Below are 16,594 nucleotides of genomic sequence, written 5' to 3'. Positions count from 1 at the left end.
CGGGGAGCAACTCCCATTAACAATTTTCCCGATTCTAGATGTTGCCACGCTCGCCGTCCTTATCACGCCATTCGCCTCCGACTCCGAAATAATCCCTATTGTGCACGGTCCACACAAGTCCACACGAGAACGCTACAATTTGGTATCAATAGTGAATGCTCAACTTGGAGCAATGGGGTAGCATTCTGCTCAATGAGCGGAAGTCATCCCCATATCATCGTCATCATGTATTTCTCTCTCTCTCTCTCTCAACTTGGAGGACCACTACTGTGCGCGGAAAGTGAGCTGTGCGAATATCTGAGCTCCCACAAAGTTAGGGTTGAGACTTCTCTAAACGGAGCCAAGTTGCAGCAACGAATGCGTTCCTCCGCACTCCCAAAACTTTCAAATGTACAGTGCAGTTTCTTTCTATCTGCACCATGATTTTTTTTTTTTTTTTTTTTGAGCTATGAGAACAACATGGATGCCGTTTTTGCAGTTGACTTATGCGGCCAGGTGGACATTCTCACGTAGAGAATATGTAACTACGAGATGAATAATTACTTCAAATTCATTTTAGCTTCGAGGCTTTCATTTCAGCTTTCCGGTTTAAAAGTCAAGTTGGAATATGCGTTGAAATCTCCATTGCTTCAGGCGCGCATATATGACCTTCTTCATGGGAGGCTTATCTGGGTCGCAAAACGGTCGACATGGCCAACGGGTCAGAGCCTACATGAATCATCTCCATCGCCCCAAAGAACGTGGTCCTCTGACGTGGAACGAGCGCTGCTCCTCCCTGCGCTCCAGATCCGCTCGGTTTCAGTTTCGGCTCGTTTAAGTGATTAATTTAATTAAGTGATGGATATTTCTACGTACCTGCTCATTTCAGGACTTTCTAAAAATCGAAGACCTTTCAACAAGGATTGTCTCCCATTCTGTCATCTCACTTTTGCTCGTAAGCCCTAATTAAAGAGGTGATTAATAAATTTTAGGTAATTAGTCATCCAGTAGTTGCATATTCTTTTCGAGAGGATGTCTGGCTGTCCGTATACCATACCTGCAGCAACGGCACCAATGCTGCTCTCATAGATTTTTTTTTTCTTTTAAAGAAGTTCTGTTGCCGGGATTTTTAAAAACAAATACCCTGCATTTAGGACCCTTTCGTCCCACGTGGCCCTTCGTATTCAACTCACAGAACGCCGACTACTACCGACTATTTACCGGGTCAAACATTTTTCCAAAAACCAACGGTGCTTTGTCGCCTACGCAGTGCCGCCGGAACCTCCTGTGATCACGGACGAAGCCGGACGCCGCCTCCGGGGAACCATTGGTCCGTACGACGAAGGCAATCGGCTAAGCCTACTCTGCCAGGTGAAAGGAGGTAAGCGAGCCGCGTCGTTCTAATTACCCACCTGTCATGCCCAATCGTACAGCCATCTCCTTCCGCAAGCTTCGCCCAAATGAGCAGGACGTCCCATGTGGACGATCCGCGATCCTCGAGTGCAGCTCCTGGTGATCCTATGGACGACTCGCTTTCTACAGAATTCACTTAGTTACGGTTCTCTTAATGACTTTGTAAGGAAGCCCGGGTGAAGTGAACGCTTGTTCAAACAGCGCGGGCGAAAGCGGCGTGCTCCCTATGGAACTCGAATAATAGATCGCTTTACATTTGCAAGAAGGGACCGAGTCAGTTTGGAGAAATGGAAGATTTGTGGCTGGCAGGTGGAATATTAGCCTCGCGCGTCGCAGAAAGCGTTCCCTTGAGATGTAAGGCCGGGACATACCTTGACGACGCTCTGAATCTCCGGCAATAAGCTCTGGCTGTACGAGATAATTTGCAATGTCGTTACGTCACAATTACATGATTCCAAATGTACTTATATTATACAGAAAGTTAGTACGCGTGTAATTTACAATTACTCTGGCTCAACGAATATGAAACTAAGGATCATACTGATGCACTTTAGTGAGACCGCTTCTCTTCACCCAACGCGTGTGAAGCAGTTTTGAGGTTGAAACGGAGCGCATAGATCATTTAAAAGAGGAACTTGATATTTCTTTACATGACGAGAACGCTAACAAGAGACACGGACACATACATGAGACAACAAGACAGTTCGTATTACAGGTATCGTCAAATCGGAAATGAACAGTAGGATTCGAAATGAATAGAGGAATTTTTTCCTGCGAATTATTAAATGAAACAAAGCGTCCCACAGTTAGGAATAACTAGTGAGAACAGCGGTTATCTTACTCGGAGGCAACGTAAAGACAGCCTATAATTCAGCGACATTGAATTGGACTGAAACGATAAAAATTTCAGCTATATTAACCACACTCCTTGTACTGTTATTTGAACTCATGAGTTAATTACGTGCCATAACAGTCCTAAAGAATGTAACTAATTGAAAAACAGCTACCTATAGTCATTGTACTGCCCTTTAACTGTCGTGACTTCTTGCTGGTAGTCAGCAGGTCAAATTTACCGGCATCGTCCGACATCTGCATAGTTGTCACAGTAAAGAAAAAGGCAAGGAAGAAGTCGCCTTATAAACCTGCTGCGTAAGCCCCCCCCCCCCCCACACACACACACGCACACGCTTTCCCTGCGCGACGCACTGTGCCTTGTTAAAATATTTCATTACCGCACTTCTTCAGCCACGTCCGTAATACTACGGCAGCATATTCCATTTAATTACCATCCCACCCTGTTCACGTCGTCCCAGCCTCGAGGCTATCACCTTATTACGAATTCATCCATTTTAATGACCATCGGACTTGTTATAAATTACAGGGAGTCAGCGAAACATACGCTGGAGTGGAAGAAGTAGAAGAAGCAGGAAAAAAAAAAGAAAAGAACAGAAATGAGATGATACCTCCAGTTTGCGACAGTGCGCAAGAAAGGATTTATGGAATCCTACAGCTAATTAACCTATCCTGCGGAGGGTAATATGCATCAAATCTGCAGTTCTGAAATTACACACGCAGACGATGGTGATTGCAGTCGTATTCGAAACATGTAAAATGCGCTTTCTAGATTTCCGGGTGCGGATTAATGTTTTCCGGTGTATCATCGCTTCTTTTTCTTTCTCTCTTCTTCTTTTTTTTTTTCTTTTTTACCTCATTGACTGACTGATAGTGTTAGGTTCCTGCCAGATGGCAAGGCTGAAAAAAGGAGATGCGTTGAAGGATACGTCACTTCATCATGATCATGGTGATCACGAGAGGGATCTCCCATCACGACAGATGATACGGCTGTGGTGGCATGTACAGCCTGCGACATACTTGTCTGGAATCGACAGCTTGCGATTTATCCGACCTGGAGTTTCCAGGCGTTGCAAGATTGCTTGTTTCGACTAATAAACACGTGCCAGGTAGCATGCCGTACGTGTCTGTTAGTCGGAAGAAACATTCTCGCAACACATGTAGATTTCAGATAGGATGAACGCAAGCTGTCGGTTCCAGACAAGTATGTTGCAAGCTGTACATCTCTGAACTAATAGAGACAAGGCAGCGTTTGTGTCAAAGCAGACACAGGAAAATGCTATCCAGTATCTCTGTCCCATTGATATGTTGCAGCCTACGTTGTCCTTAGTGCAGTGCTGCAAATGTGTTGCAGATGTTATAAATGAACAGCTATATAAACTCGTTATAAATGAACCGCTATATAAACTGGTTATAAATGAAGACATATTAATTAACTACTCCAGATACAGCGTCCAACGTAATGACCTTAGAGCCGCCTTGGAAAGACTGTACCTCCGTCCTCTAGACTTAGTAAAGCTCCTCGGAGAATGGTCGAGGGATCTAAGACATCGTGCGACAGCTGCTTGAAAGACATTCCTTGTCGACATTGCTGTGCCTCTAACTTTTTAGACGTACCCATTTTTATTTTAATTGTTCAATTTATTTTCAAGTGTTTTGGAGTAGCGGGCTCCCGTGTCTTGTAGGAGCCACCATCCCAATATTTTTTTTTTCTAACTATAACTCTTCCTAACTCAAACTGCTCGTAAAAGTAAAATAATACGACGTATCTGTTATTGTTCATTTTCTGAACAATGTTCTGTTACTGTGCAATATGGTCAAGAGCAGCATAAGTTAATTCGTCGTACGACACTGAGCCTCTTCTACAACATCCGTAAAATTAGTACATCTTTTTATTTTACTACATTTCTCCCTTCCACTTTTTCTTTGTAACTCGTACGTTACTACTTAAGTTGTTCATTTCCTTTCAAATCGTGAAGGCCTCCGGCGTTACAGTGTTCAGCACGTAGGTCGACGTCATAATGTACCACAAAGTAAAACAAAAATTGTAAGCAAGGATAAAAAATGCATGAGCAACGCAATCGTGAAAAAGTATTATTACGTCATCACCATTACTCTTCATCACCTCCACTTTGCCATTTCCTTCTCACTCCTTTTTTCGCACCATGGAGAAGTCAAAGCTATAGACAACAACAAAGCGACGCTCCAGTTTTTATCTTCATTTCAGCGTAAGCGGGACAGCATGAAATATTTGGGAAACAGGTTATTGAGCTAGGAACTTAATTTCGGCAGAACCTCCGGCGAGTAATTAAAGGCACCTTTTTATAATTATCGCGGCGGAACGTTTCGAGCATCGCGCGAATGCATTAACGAAAGAATTCACTCCGGTGTTCCCAACTCGAATGAGGTCGTTCCTTTTTCCCTTCTCTTATTTATTTAGAACGACATTGTGTTTGCTTGAGAACCCAGGTGGCTCCATGCTCGCAGGTTCATTTTGTGTGGTATTTCAAAGAAATGCAGCATAAGACACGTAGAGTTCGTTTTAATAACTTGTCATGATGAAGCCCTTACGGTTGTACAGTTTGTTATATTAAAATTCGAAATACTAGTAGTTCCTTGTATAATATGCTTTTTGGGATGCTAAGCATGCGCCGTAGTAACCGCACAAATGTTATTTCTCTTTGCGCGCGTGTTGTAAAGGCAAACGTTTTGTCGTCGTCATTCGTTGCGTTGGTGCATTAGAAGTTAAACAAAAAGAACATTTTTTTCTTTTCATTTTGGGAGCCCTGGGTGCTAATTAGGTAAGACAGTTGCTTTTTGCTCGAGGCTGTCGGCTACAAGTTCCCCAGTTCCTTCCAAGACTGACGTTCCTGACGTGTAAGATCTCTTGCTGCTTAATAACTCATATTAGAAAGGAGAGTTTTTCTGATGGGTGCTTCGCCGGCGGGGTGCCATCCCACAACTTTGGGATCACGAGGCGAACACGCTAACTACTGAACCACCGAGGCCAGCTGTGCAATAAGTGCCATTGCCAATAAGTGCCAATGAACTTGCCATTTCATTTATGCATTGGAGGGGGGGGTATATGTTTATTAGCAAAGAAAAATAAAAGAGGAGGGAAAGGTTAGCCTGTATGATTGTTCGGTTATAGTATAGTTCGGCATAGATTGCTCGGCATGGTCAGTTTGTTTGTTTGTTTGTAAAAAAAAAAGTCAGTCATGGTCAGTTATAGTTCGGTTCAAGTGGCTTTTAGCCACATTTTGGCTGCACGATGCATGTATCCTTATGTCTAATGGTGGAATAAACAGAACAGAATAGTATGGCGGACTAGAAAGTCCACCATAGTTTCCACCTTTCCTTTAATAAATATTCATATCCCCTTCCCCCCATACTTACAGTAGGTGAGCGCTACGAAAGAGCTCTTTTTCAAATTCTCCGTCTTGTTTCTCCTTGTTCAGCAGCAATTGTAATATGTGAATAAGAGTCAAAATGCAGGCTAACTGGTAGTACATGATGAAATTTGAGTGAACCCCTAGACGAGAAAAACACAGACAATCACAATGGAATGTATTTGTGGTCGTCTATGCTTTCCTTGTCTCGGAGTTCAGACCAATTTCACAATTTTATTCATGGTCTCGCCAATGTTTGTATTCCGCAACGACTACGTTATTTCACAATTCCAATTATGCGACTATTCCTCTGATTTCTGTACTCATAATAGGAACCCTAATCACTGCGCCCCCCCCCCCACTCCTCCTCATGAGCAGTTGCTCTTCCTTTCCCACTTCTCTGTCTCACTGTATCGTTATCTTTATTTTTATTTTTTCTCGCTTGCTTTGTGCTCCGCGACTTATTATGACCCGGAAATGAGACAGTTCAGTTGGGAAAGGTAGGTGACACTTCTCTCAGCTGGCTATAGGGTGACAAGGAAATTTGCCGAGCTGCTGGGGAAATCCTTTGTAATGACCCCCACAGTTCCGCAGACAGTCGCATTCTGATACAGCCCCGAAGAGATCGTCAGTTGCCATCAGTTGCGTATACAGGCTGCACACTCTGGCGACGGCTATTCATGAAACCTGTTGACTATCTACGCACATATCAAGCGTTTACCATTGAAACTTGTTTTTTGCTCTCCAACCAGGCAAGCCGTCACCGATGCTAACGTGGAAGCGGAACGGGGAATATTATCCTGTCAAGACTTCCATTTCTGTGTCAGGTGACGGCAAACAATCCAAACTGGTGATACCTTCACTACAGAGATCAGACCTCATGGCCACGTACAGCTGCTTCTCTTCAAACAACATCTCGGCACCTATGGAAGTGTCGGTCACTCTAGAACTAAACTGTGAGTTTCGCGCACATACGTATACTGTGAAATTTCCCGCGAAACTCGGGCCATGAAAGTTGTAAAGTCAATGATAGAAGATTATGTACACTTTGTTGACCTATTAAGATATTCTGAACGCAATAGAGTTTGTTCACTGACGTCACCCCTCCAGAGAGCACTAGCTTCGGAAAGGCGAAATCGCCGCCATGATGTAGGTCCCTCGAAGTTCGGTTCCGGTTTCGTTTTCGTTCTCTGCCACGTGCTGTTTAGAGGACTGTTAACGTTGAAAACGTGGAAATTACTTGGATTATGGTACAAACAATATTCACACAGTACAATAACTTTGAAACACCAAATTTCCGGGTGACCTCTTTTTCTTAGGAGTAGCAAGCCAAAAATTGGCTGACCTCTCTCAGCACTTAAAAACAACAGCACCACCAAATGTACGGTGAATGCGATGTGGATGAAGGCCTGGACGGTGAAAACCCGGTGGCCTAAATTATGGCGGCAAATCTGCTAGCGACAGTGGCGCTCTCATGCGGATGACGTCATGTGAATAAACCCTATGAACTGAACTGTTTTTGCGACGGCGCCGTATAATCTCGAACGTGTCGAGGTACTGTTAATGATGACGCTCGCAAGGCGTCCTTGTGCACGGTACCAATGCGTGTGCGCCATGCTGCCTTATAAGGTATACGCCAAGCGATACCATATGATATACTAAAACTCTCTATGCTCTTCTTATATTTCGCAGTATCACCGCTTATAGTCCAGATACGTAAAAGCGAAGCACCCATCTCTTCTGGACTCACTGCTGAGATCCTATGTGAAGTGTGGGGTTCTAGACCTCCACCCGAGATCACTTGGTGGAAGAACAGCGTGCAGCTGAACCAGACCTTCATGCATGTATCGCAAGACGAAAACCTGACGACCAGCGTCATGGCGTTTGCGCCTCAACGAGTCGACAATGGACAAAACCTGGTATGCCATGCGAGGAACCCGAGGCTCAGTAACTCGGCTAAAGAGGACCATTGGGAACTCAGTGTGCATTGTAAGTGGTAATTTGCTTTTATGTGTTCGCGAACGTTAATTTGGGGTAGACTTTGTTGGAAAGGTTGTCACGTGTCTCGCTGTAATCGGAATTCATGCATTACTAAATATAGGGACAGCGTGAACGACGACGTGCATAAAAAGATTATGTGAGCCAGCTGGTGTAAACTTGGCTTCGGTGACATATGCGTGGGCGTTGTTGTTGGTGATGGTGAATGTTGTGTTTGTCTTAATTGTTCCCTTGTCTTTATTTTTTAGTGTTTATTTAATTTACACGGTCAAAACATTGTTACAATATATTTTTAACGAGTCACACAGTTTCACACGTTCATTTTTACAGTGAGTTTTCTAATTTTCTAGGAGGACAGTTAAAGCTATACCGTAAAGCAGAAGACAGACTCTTTTTTTTTCTTTTACAAATCAATCAATCAATCAGACAAGTTATGTTGGAGGCGTAGTTTAACAGCTTGTTGCTTGTAAACCCAGCACTGCGAGTTATAGATGTGACAGGGGACGCTAAATATTTTTAATTCGCCAATAAAATCCCTGTAAAAGGCTAGGGACGACGTCTGGCGGAAAATGATCCCCGATTGGTCAAGCAACATTGATCTATGTTCGCGACTTGCTTGCTGCTCCTGACAGCTATGAAGACGACACGTAGCCGACTTCTTTTGTTTTAGACACAGTGTTATGCGCATGCAATGCAGTTTGGCCGCCGTACTTGACGGGTACAGTGCACTTCGATACAGTGTTGCCCGTAATCAATTTTCAATTTTAATTTTCTAAACAAAACTATGAGCGCAATTGGGACAAAAATTGTGACGCAAGAGTAGTAAGGGCTCCGGCTACCGAATAAATAATTTAGTTTGTTTTAACATTGCAGCTCTACTACTTTCGAATACTTTTAATTTTCCTGACTATGATCAATCAAGCGCGGATTGTATACTGTAGCGTCGATCGCCAAGACATGTTGTACAAAAAGAGCACCGTGTTATGTATTGTATAAACGAGTCAATTCGTACAGGAGATTTCCCAGTGGCTTGCCAGTAGGCACTCTCGGATGTACGTTTGATTTACGTAAATTGTTCGTGCAGATATGCCCCTAGTGCAGCTCAAACTAGCTCAACCGCAGTCGCCCTCAAACGTCCGGGAACGGATGGACGTCACGCTGCTGTGCATCATTGATGGGAACCCGCCAGTGGAAGATGTCAAATGGACTTTCAACGACGCAGAGCTCAGACCCTCCGAGTTGGTGCATACAAACCATAGGAACACGCTACTCATTCGTAACATCAGTACCATGCACACTGGAAATTTCTCTTGCTCCGCCACAAATACGGAAGGAACCGGATATAGTGACGTTGTATTCATCCAAGTGAAACGTAAGTGTCAGGAGATCGTGTACGTCATATGGTCTTTGTTTTGTTTTTTCCTCTAAAGGGATCTGCACACTCGCTGGAGGTGTCAAGCCCTGCTTTGGAACGCACCGCATAGTACGCGGTTGACTACACTATAAGAAAGTGCAGGAATAAATTAGAGTGTAATTCTTGGGTGTAAGCTTCTAGTTTCTGGTTTAGTCGCATGATCTGAAATTTAGTCCCTAGGACTGCAAATAGACTCCTGCAATCAGTCCCCGTATTCCTAACAGTCTCATGCATTTACTCCCTAAATGGAGTAATGGTTATGGCAATGCATCTACTCCCCAAAAGTACCTTATTTTTTTTTCTTTTCTTCCGAGAGTTTAGGGTCGATTCTACATCCGGCCAAGGTAAACTTACATATACGTTTTGATGCCACTTTCTATCTGAGGTTTTGTTGGCGGACTAACGACGATGGTCACGACGCAAAATAGGCAAACAATGACTTATAATACAGATGCTCCAATATGCCGACCAAACCAACGCGTGGTCTACACGGCTGCTCGTGCTCAAGAGGTGGACGTGACTTGCGAAGTGGATGCGTATCCTCCACTGGTGAACTTTCTATGGCAATTCAACTCAACGGGGCAAAGTCACCAAGTGGAAAATGTGTTTTCCAATGGAACGCTGAGCACGGCCCGGTACTCTGCCCTGAGCAACGATGAGTATGGAACGCTCCTGTGCTGGGCTAAGAACGAAGTCGGAAGACAGGAGATGCCCTGCAAGTTCCTCATTGTCCCACAAGGTACCAGATTTTGACACTGATACAGTGGCTCGCAGGCTTGCCTTAAACAGCGGAGCGCGTGTTATTGGGCGCTGATAGACAGCTGGAAACGAGATTGGGATGATCCACTATCCCTCTGAAGGGAGGGTCGGTAAGCACAACGGATGCGTCAGATAAACGGTGCGGTGCGGCGAACGCATCCGTTGTGCGTGCCGACCCTCCCTTCAAGGGGATTGTGGATCATTCCCATCTCGTTTCCAGCTGTCTATCAGCGCTCGATGACACGCGCTCCGCTGTTTAAGGCAAGTCTGCGCGCCATTGTACGCGTTTTCGAAAATGCCGGTACATATATGATATGAGGCTCCGAGAAACGTATGGAAATGCACGTTTTATCTGCGACTAATATATTCACTTTAAAGGTATAATTTCGGAGTTTTCAGTTCATTTACTGTCTATTGCTAAAATGTCTATTTCTTCTCCGTCAGTTCCTTGCCTAATTCAATTACACAATTCCATTACACAATGGTCGCGTAAGTTGTACAACATTGTCTTTCTTGTTATGTCCTTCTAATGTTGTTTATTTGGTGCGTTCTCAAGCAACAGCTGAGCATCAAGTCTTCAACACAGACAATGTCTACAAGTCTGCTATAATACGTTATTTCGAAGTTTCTTTGTCGATTATTTATTCGTTTCACCGTTTTCGCATTAGAACATTACGAAGTGGGCGTCATGGGAAAGGGTATGCGAATCTCCTGTTGTCAAGTCTGAACTTTCCCACAGGCATCTTGTCAGTTTCTAGATGCAGGCAACCACAGTAATCGGGCTACCGAATAATTTTGCCCACACGTGGGCTCTTCAGCCAGAACTCAGAAATCTGAGCGCGCAGCCGTTATGGTGGACAGCGTGAGGAATTTCAACTATGCCACCAAATTACTGCCGTGCTCGGCTTAGATTTCGACCTTGGTCAAGTAGGAAGGCACGGTTGCTATCCACTTGGATGCGCAAGGACTCGCAAGGAATGCTTTGTAGCTTGTGATATGGAAAGTTTCGTGTCGTCACGCATGACCCAGCAAGACAGTGGTCAAATCAAACAGCGGAATCACAGTGAGATGGCTGGAGCTATATATATATAACACTAACCTTAAACGCCGCGGGGAAAAGGGAATTGGGAAAAGAAAGATATGGAGAGGTAGGGTCGATCGACATGCATGCAGTTTATACTCCATACCACTTGTAGTTGTATACTAATAGAAGGTAATGTAGCAAAGTTGAGAGATCAGTCCAGAGAAATGCATGTGGTCTGGAGACAAATTGACATTTAAATTGATAAATTTAAATGACAAAATGACGTTGATGAATTTAAGGATGGGAGAACACAACAACTCAAGGACCCATAATTGTAGAAATACATTGCTGCCCCAGTGCCGACAAAAGTTTACGGAACACGCGAGCGACGATTTTTTTCTTCGGCGCGACCCCCTGGCGGTGGCGGCAGGCGAAAGTGAGCTGTACACACGTTCTGGTGGACGGAGGAGTGTCGCCCGTAGCGACAACAATCCAAACCAGTTTGCGAGCACATTTGAAGCGATATCGAAACTACCGTTGTGTGTCGGAACCAGCGCACTCGCCCACCCCTCTGAATGAGTGAACGAGCCCGCTTCCGATCGCCGCTAGGGTATCGGGCTGATGAAAAAAGTACGCCGCTCGCGTGTTCCGTGAACTTTTGTCGCGGTCTGTACCTCCAAGATATTACTTGACCGTATTCACAGCATGCGGGGTGAGGGGTAAGCGTCCGACACGCCGTTAAACGATTTATAACGTTAACAGCGGCGACCAAAAATTCGCCTGGCGTCTGTGCAAAAACTATACCAACCTCTCTCAAAATATTTTCGAAGATGGAAACCGTCAGCGTGACGGTACAGTAATTTGTTTCTTATGTTTTACAGGAACGAGGCTAAAATTTTCCGACGAGACCATACTGACGATGCTGATCTCGGCAGTCACTGTACTCTTCCTCCTACCCCTCTGCATCTTCATCGCTATTCGAATGAGGAATAAACGCCACGAAGAAGAAGGTACGTCATGTTTAGGGCACTAACACTGTCTGAACTACGCTCAGAAACAACACTGTTCATTCAGAGTGATATCCCTCTCGTTTCCGATTTCCTGGATTGGACTGGATTGGATTGGATTGTATAAGAAAGAAAGAAAAATATGGAGAGGTTAGTCCAAATGGAAAGTGTAGGCATTTTTGTATCAATTAGCACGTATCAAATGTGGTGGTGGTGATCGAGCTGCTTGTCGTAGTCGGCCACGCTCAGGCGGAAAAAGTTACTGCTATGGTAGGGGGGGGGGGGGAATCGTGCTTCCTGGGCCGATTTCATGGGAAACGGTGCCGACTTTTGTCTTAAAGTGGGAGTCAGCAAGAAAATCACCACAAAGTGTGTGTATATCCGTAACCTTTGGGATGTCAGGAGCACGTGTACGAAATATCTCATTCCAGAACGGCGCAGATTTTATTCAAACGAATTTATTCTGTGATGCGAGAGGGCACTGAAGGCAACACACTGCTCACATCATCCGGCATCCGGCAAGGGAGAATGCAGGTTTCGAAGCAGACGACAATGCTGGGTGACGTCATGGTATCCTCCTCAGGAGGAGCCGTCGTAGTATAAAGCTCTGGTTTCTGCTCTTCGCATTTCGGTTTCGGTTTGCTATTGTCATCATTTACGAATTAATTACTCAAACAAAATGAACGCGACTGTTATAATCAGTATCAAGGAGATGGTTCGTGTTCGATATGACACTCACCAAATTTTTGTTTTTCGAATCCTTGAGAAGTCTCCCTTTAAAGCGTCTGAGGAAAACCCGTGGATCAAAATTTATAGAAAAAGGTGTACAGTTCCTATTTTGCAGAAATCAACAGGAAAAAGAACAATATCGTTCTGAATGACAGTTGCTTCTCTGAATAATTTTTTTATGCGGTGAATTTCAGTTCTGTTTTGAGACCGTTGAAAAACTATTGGCCGCCGAGTTTTTCTCGTACCACGTTAACAACAACAACAACATAAAAAAAAACAGTGAAAAAGCGCGCTAAAGGCCAAAACAATATGACTGAGCTATCCGCTTAGCCTTAATCGCATATTTAAAAAAAAGAAAGAAAAGAAAATGGAAAATGTAGACGCAGACTGCTGCTCGGAATACATTTTGTTGCTCCGACAATGTGTTATTCATGCGCTAGCATCATTATTACCCGAACACAAAAATTATAATTTCCCCGTGTTTACGCATGCTGCCACTAAACAAACAGAGTGCGTTGCTCGCAGCACGACGAAAAAACAACAACAACACGCTCCGCATAAATTAATTAAGACAATTATGTGAACCCAGGATCCCAAAACATCATTCCTCGCTTGCGCAAGCATTCCTTGGGAACCAAGAGAGTACCGTCGGGGCGCAGAGCAGCTTAAGAATCAACATCGTCGTATACTTGCTGACTGCGGGAGAACAATGAAAAATTCAGTTGGATCATCTTTCTTGTAACTGGCCTCTCTTAGGTGCGACCCCTAGGGACGCTTTTTTCCCCGACGCTTACTTTTACAAAGACCGATCGTTCATCAGCGGCCCAATTTGATTTCCACTCCCAAAGGGCTAATTACTTATTTTGGAGACCGTACGAAAAAGCCCCAGTATATTAGCATAAAACTTCGCGCAACGTCGTGCAAGGAAGAAGTTGCTGACGCAGCGCGAAGGTTACGATTTTCATGTAATGTAAAATAAATAAGGAAAGAAAACAGGTTGAATGATGCCGTCGTAGTTGTTTTGCGAAGGGATCTTTATACCTCAGTGCACGGGAGCTACGTTAATTGCCTCCTAATCGAATGCTGTAATAAACGCACGAGTCGCCATCTTTCTTCCTTTTGAGAATACGATACGCGCGGGCTCACGAGGGTGCAGTTTTGAAAGGAGTTAAGGAAGCGGTCGCAGGTTGTACTGTGATGTCACATGGAAGCCTGTTTGTCGCGAACATTTACTTAAGTTGAGATATCGATCGATCGATCGATCGATTGATTGATTGATTGATAAAAGAAAAAATGGAGATGTTAGATGGATTAGATATCGAACCGAAAACGTTTCACCTAGCTCGACTGGTATTAGTTCAACACATCGCCGCGTGGGACGAGATGAATCGATATCAGAAACCTAATGCGCGTCAGAGCATATATGGTCGTGTTAGACCTATAAAAACGGCACCTTTAATCCCCGCCCTACGCTTGATTCTATTGACGTAATAGCTCGCTGCACACAAGTGCACGATAAGTGGTTGGTTGGATGAAGGTAAGATTTCCTTGAGTCTGAGGAACGAAGAAAATACAGAAAACAGACACTACACAAACGAACTACTGTCTGTTTTCTGTATCTTTTTTTTTTCGTTCCTCAAACTCAAGGAAATGTTACTTTCATCGAATGCTCACCAGCTGGTTGGTCTTTTTGAAAAAGAAAAGTATGGGGTGATTGGCCGAACTCTACGTTGTGCCTGCTACTCCAGCACGCTTGGGGTAGCAATGTGTCACTCCGGCGGAGTAACTCTGGTAAGGGTAACGAACGACATCTCGTGCTCTTCTTAGGACGAACACGAGCATAGTTTTTTTCTTTCCTTTTTTTTTCGCGTTAGGTTCTTTTCTGTGTATATTATCCCATTATTACGTGTTTCCGATCAGAGAAAGTCATATCACCATAGTCATCATCGAGTCATCAGTTCTATATAGTAACGAAGCACGACTGTGCAAGTTGCCAAATCATTGATCACTGACAGCCCCTCCATATCTACCACCGCTATATAAAAAATAAAAAAAATAAAGTAAAACTAAATAAAAGCCACACGACAAACGAAAGCCGTTCTAATGATGATAAGGCCTTTCTGTCATTACGGGACTGTCTATTTTCTTTTTTCTTTTTTTTTTCTTCAAGCGTAAAGTCGTTCTGAGTAACGACAGCCTCCTGCTTTGCCATATCTCGCGGTCCTCCCTAGACGCCATTAGAAATCGTAAGTCGGATGCCCAATTTACCGACGCTTATTGCGCCATCTGCGTCGGCGGTCGATTCACGTAATTTTAATGCGAGCTCTGAGCATAACGCTCGCGCATATAATAATTACGCTAATGCGAGTCAACCGCATATAGGTGTCTAGTGAAAGTTGCGGGGAACACGATAAAACCGTTGCGGATGCCGTAAACAATATAATGCGCAAAGACAATAGCTGTTGTTTAATGTTGTTGGGGAGTAGTGAACAGGCTGCTAGACGAAATCGAAATGCGTTCCATACCATCGGGATATGCCTCATGTTCTAAGAACTAGGGCAACATGAGGCAGACCGTTCTAGCACTGCATCATGCAATCGCTTTGCGTACCCGAGGAAAGAGCAGGTGGAGACTCCGCATTTGCCGAATGTGGCTTTGCGTTTAGCGTGCGTGCAGTGCGAGCACGCAATTTCCTTGCGTACGCTGCAACTAAAATCCTCTAGTGATACTATGTGTGTACAACAGACGAAAATGCAACGGTAATGTGAAGAATATGAGTTTTTCTAAACAGTTTCTAATAAGAGTAAAAATGCATTTTTAACGTGGAAGTACATTTTTGCATAATCTGGGAAACAATATACATCGTATAACAAAATAAAAATTATGCCTAAACAAAATAAAAATGGTGCCGAACGTCTCCCCCTTTCCTTGCCCCCGTTTTCCTTTATGCTTTATCCTGCTACACCCATTCTACCCCATTCCTGTTTTTGTTTGTTTGTTCTTCTCTTTTTTTATAGCCTTTTTTCACCCACAAACGCGTTTTGGAGTAGCCAGTTCTGACTGGGTCGGGACTAACCTCTCCACATTTTTCTTTCTTTTTCCAATCCAATCCAAGAAGTCCAGGAGAACTCATTGAACGCACTTGCCATGGAGATATATAAAATGCATTAACACTTCAGATTCTAAAATGTTACAGATTCCGAATGATACCAATTATTATTGCTATTATCCCCACCCCTGGACTATGGCTAGACTTCGACTCGAGCTTCGTTGACGCATATATAACCTTAAGAGATAAACCTACACTGTTAAAAATGAACTTCACCACATAGCACGCTCCGAAGCAACCATCATCCCGAATGACAACGTTCTCGCCCTCTAATTTGTTGAAAACGGGAGGCGGAGCCTATTTTGTGCCATTATGCACGGCACAGAATAGGCTCCGCCTCTTCGTTTTTAACAAATCAGGGGCGAAAACGTTGTCATTTGGGATGATGGTTGACTATAGGAGCGTGCTATGTGGTGAAGTTCATTTTTAAGAATGTATAATTCTGTAGAGAACGACGGAGGCTGGCGCTACAAGTTTTTTTATTGATATAAGAGAGTTTTTGTGCATCGTAGAGCCTCGCGCATTGCGCAGGACCACCACACTGATTTTTATTCTAACGTACCCGAAAAACACCTAATATCCTCTGGATGTATGAATAATGCGTTAACAGATTCGCGCGTCCCATGGATATCCGAGTTATATCCATCGAACGTACGAATCCGTCTGGACATTTTTCGTACATCCACAGGATATTCGGCGTTGTTGGGCTACGCTATCGCCTTTGCGCGCGTAAGAGATAGCTTTGGTAGTTCTGCGCACGCGCAATACATAAACAGAGCTTTGCGCATTGCGCAGAACCACTACGCAATCCCTTACGTGCGCGAAGGCAATAACGTACGGTGCACTAAAACTCACTATTCCCGGTGTGCTGTTAACTCGACGTTGATTTCCCGAAGATTTGTGACTTTATAGTTCCCTCGA

The 16,594-nt window shown here is 44.0% G+C and overlaps 1 protein-coding gene across 1 annotated transcript in view; it reads left to right on the top strand.

Annotated features, from left to right (window-relative positions):
• Positions 1 to 16,594, top strand: part of LOC135367123 (hemicentin-2-like) — an 82,182-nt gene that overhangs the window by 52,321 nt on the left and 13,267 nt on the right. The window contains exons 4-9 of the mRNA XM_064600238.1: positions 1,250 to 1,360; positions 6,386 to 6,589; positions 7,326 to 7,622; positions 8,716 to 9,003; positions 9,497 to 9,784; positions 11,710 to 11,838. Of these exons, the coding sequence (XP_064456308.1) occupies positions 1,250 to 1,360; positions 6,386 to 6,589; positions 7,326 to 7,622; positions 8,716 to 9,003; positions 9,497 to 9,784; positions 11,710 to 11,838 (1,317 nt within the window). The remainder of the gene's footprint in view (positions 1 to 1,249; positions 1,361 to 6,385; positions 6,590 to 7,325; positions 7,623 to 8,715; positions 9,004 to 9,496; positions 9,785 to 11,709; positions 11,839 to 16,594) is intronic.

This window comes from Ornithodoros turicata, chromosome 8 (assembly GCF_037126465.1).
Source record: "Ornithodoros turicata isolate Travis chromosome 8, ASM3712646v1, whole genome shotgun sequence".
NCBI classification, from domain to species: domain Eukaryota; kingdom Metazoa; phylum Arthropoda; class Arachnida; order Ixodida; family Argasidae; genus Ornithodoros; species Ornithodoros turicata.
Note: the sequence above shows the minus strand (reverse complement) of the source record. Positions and strands in the feature narration are given on the sequence as shown.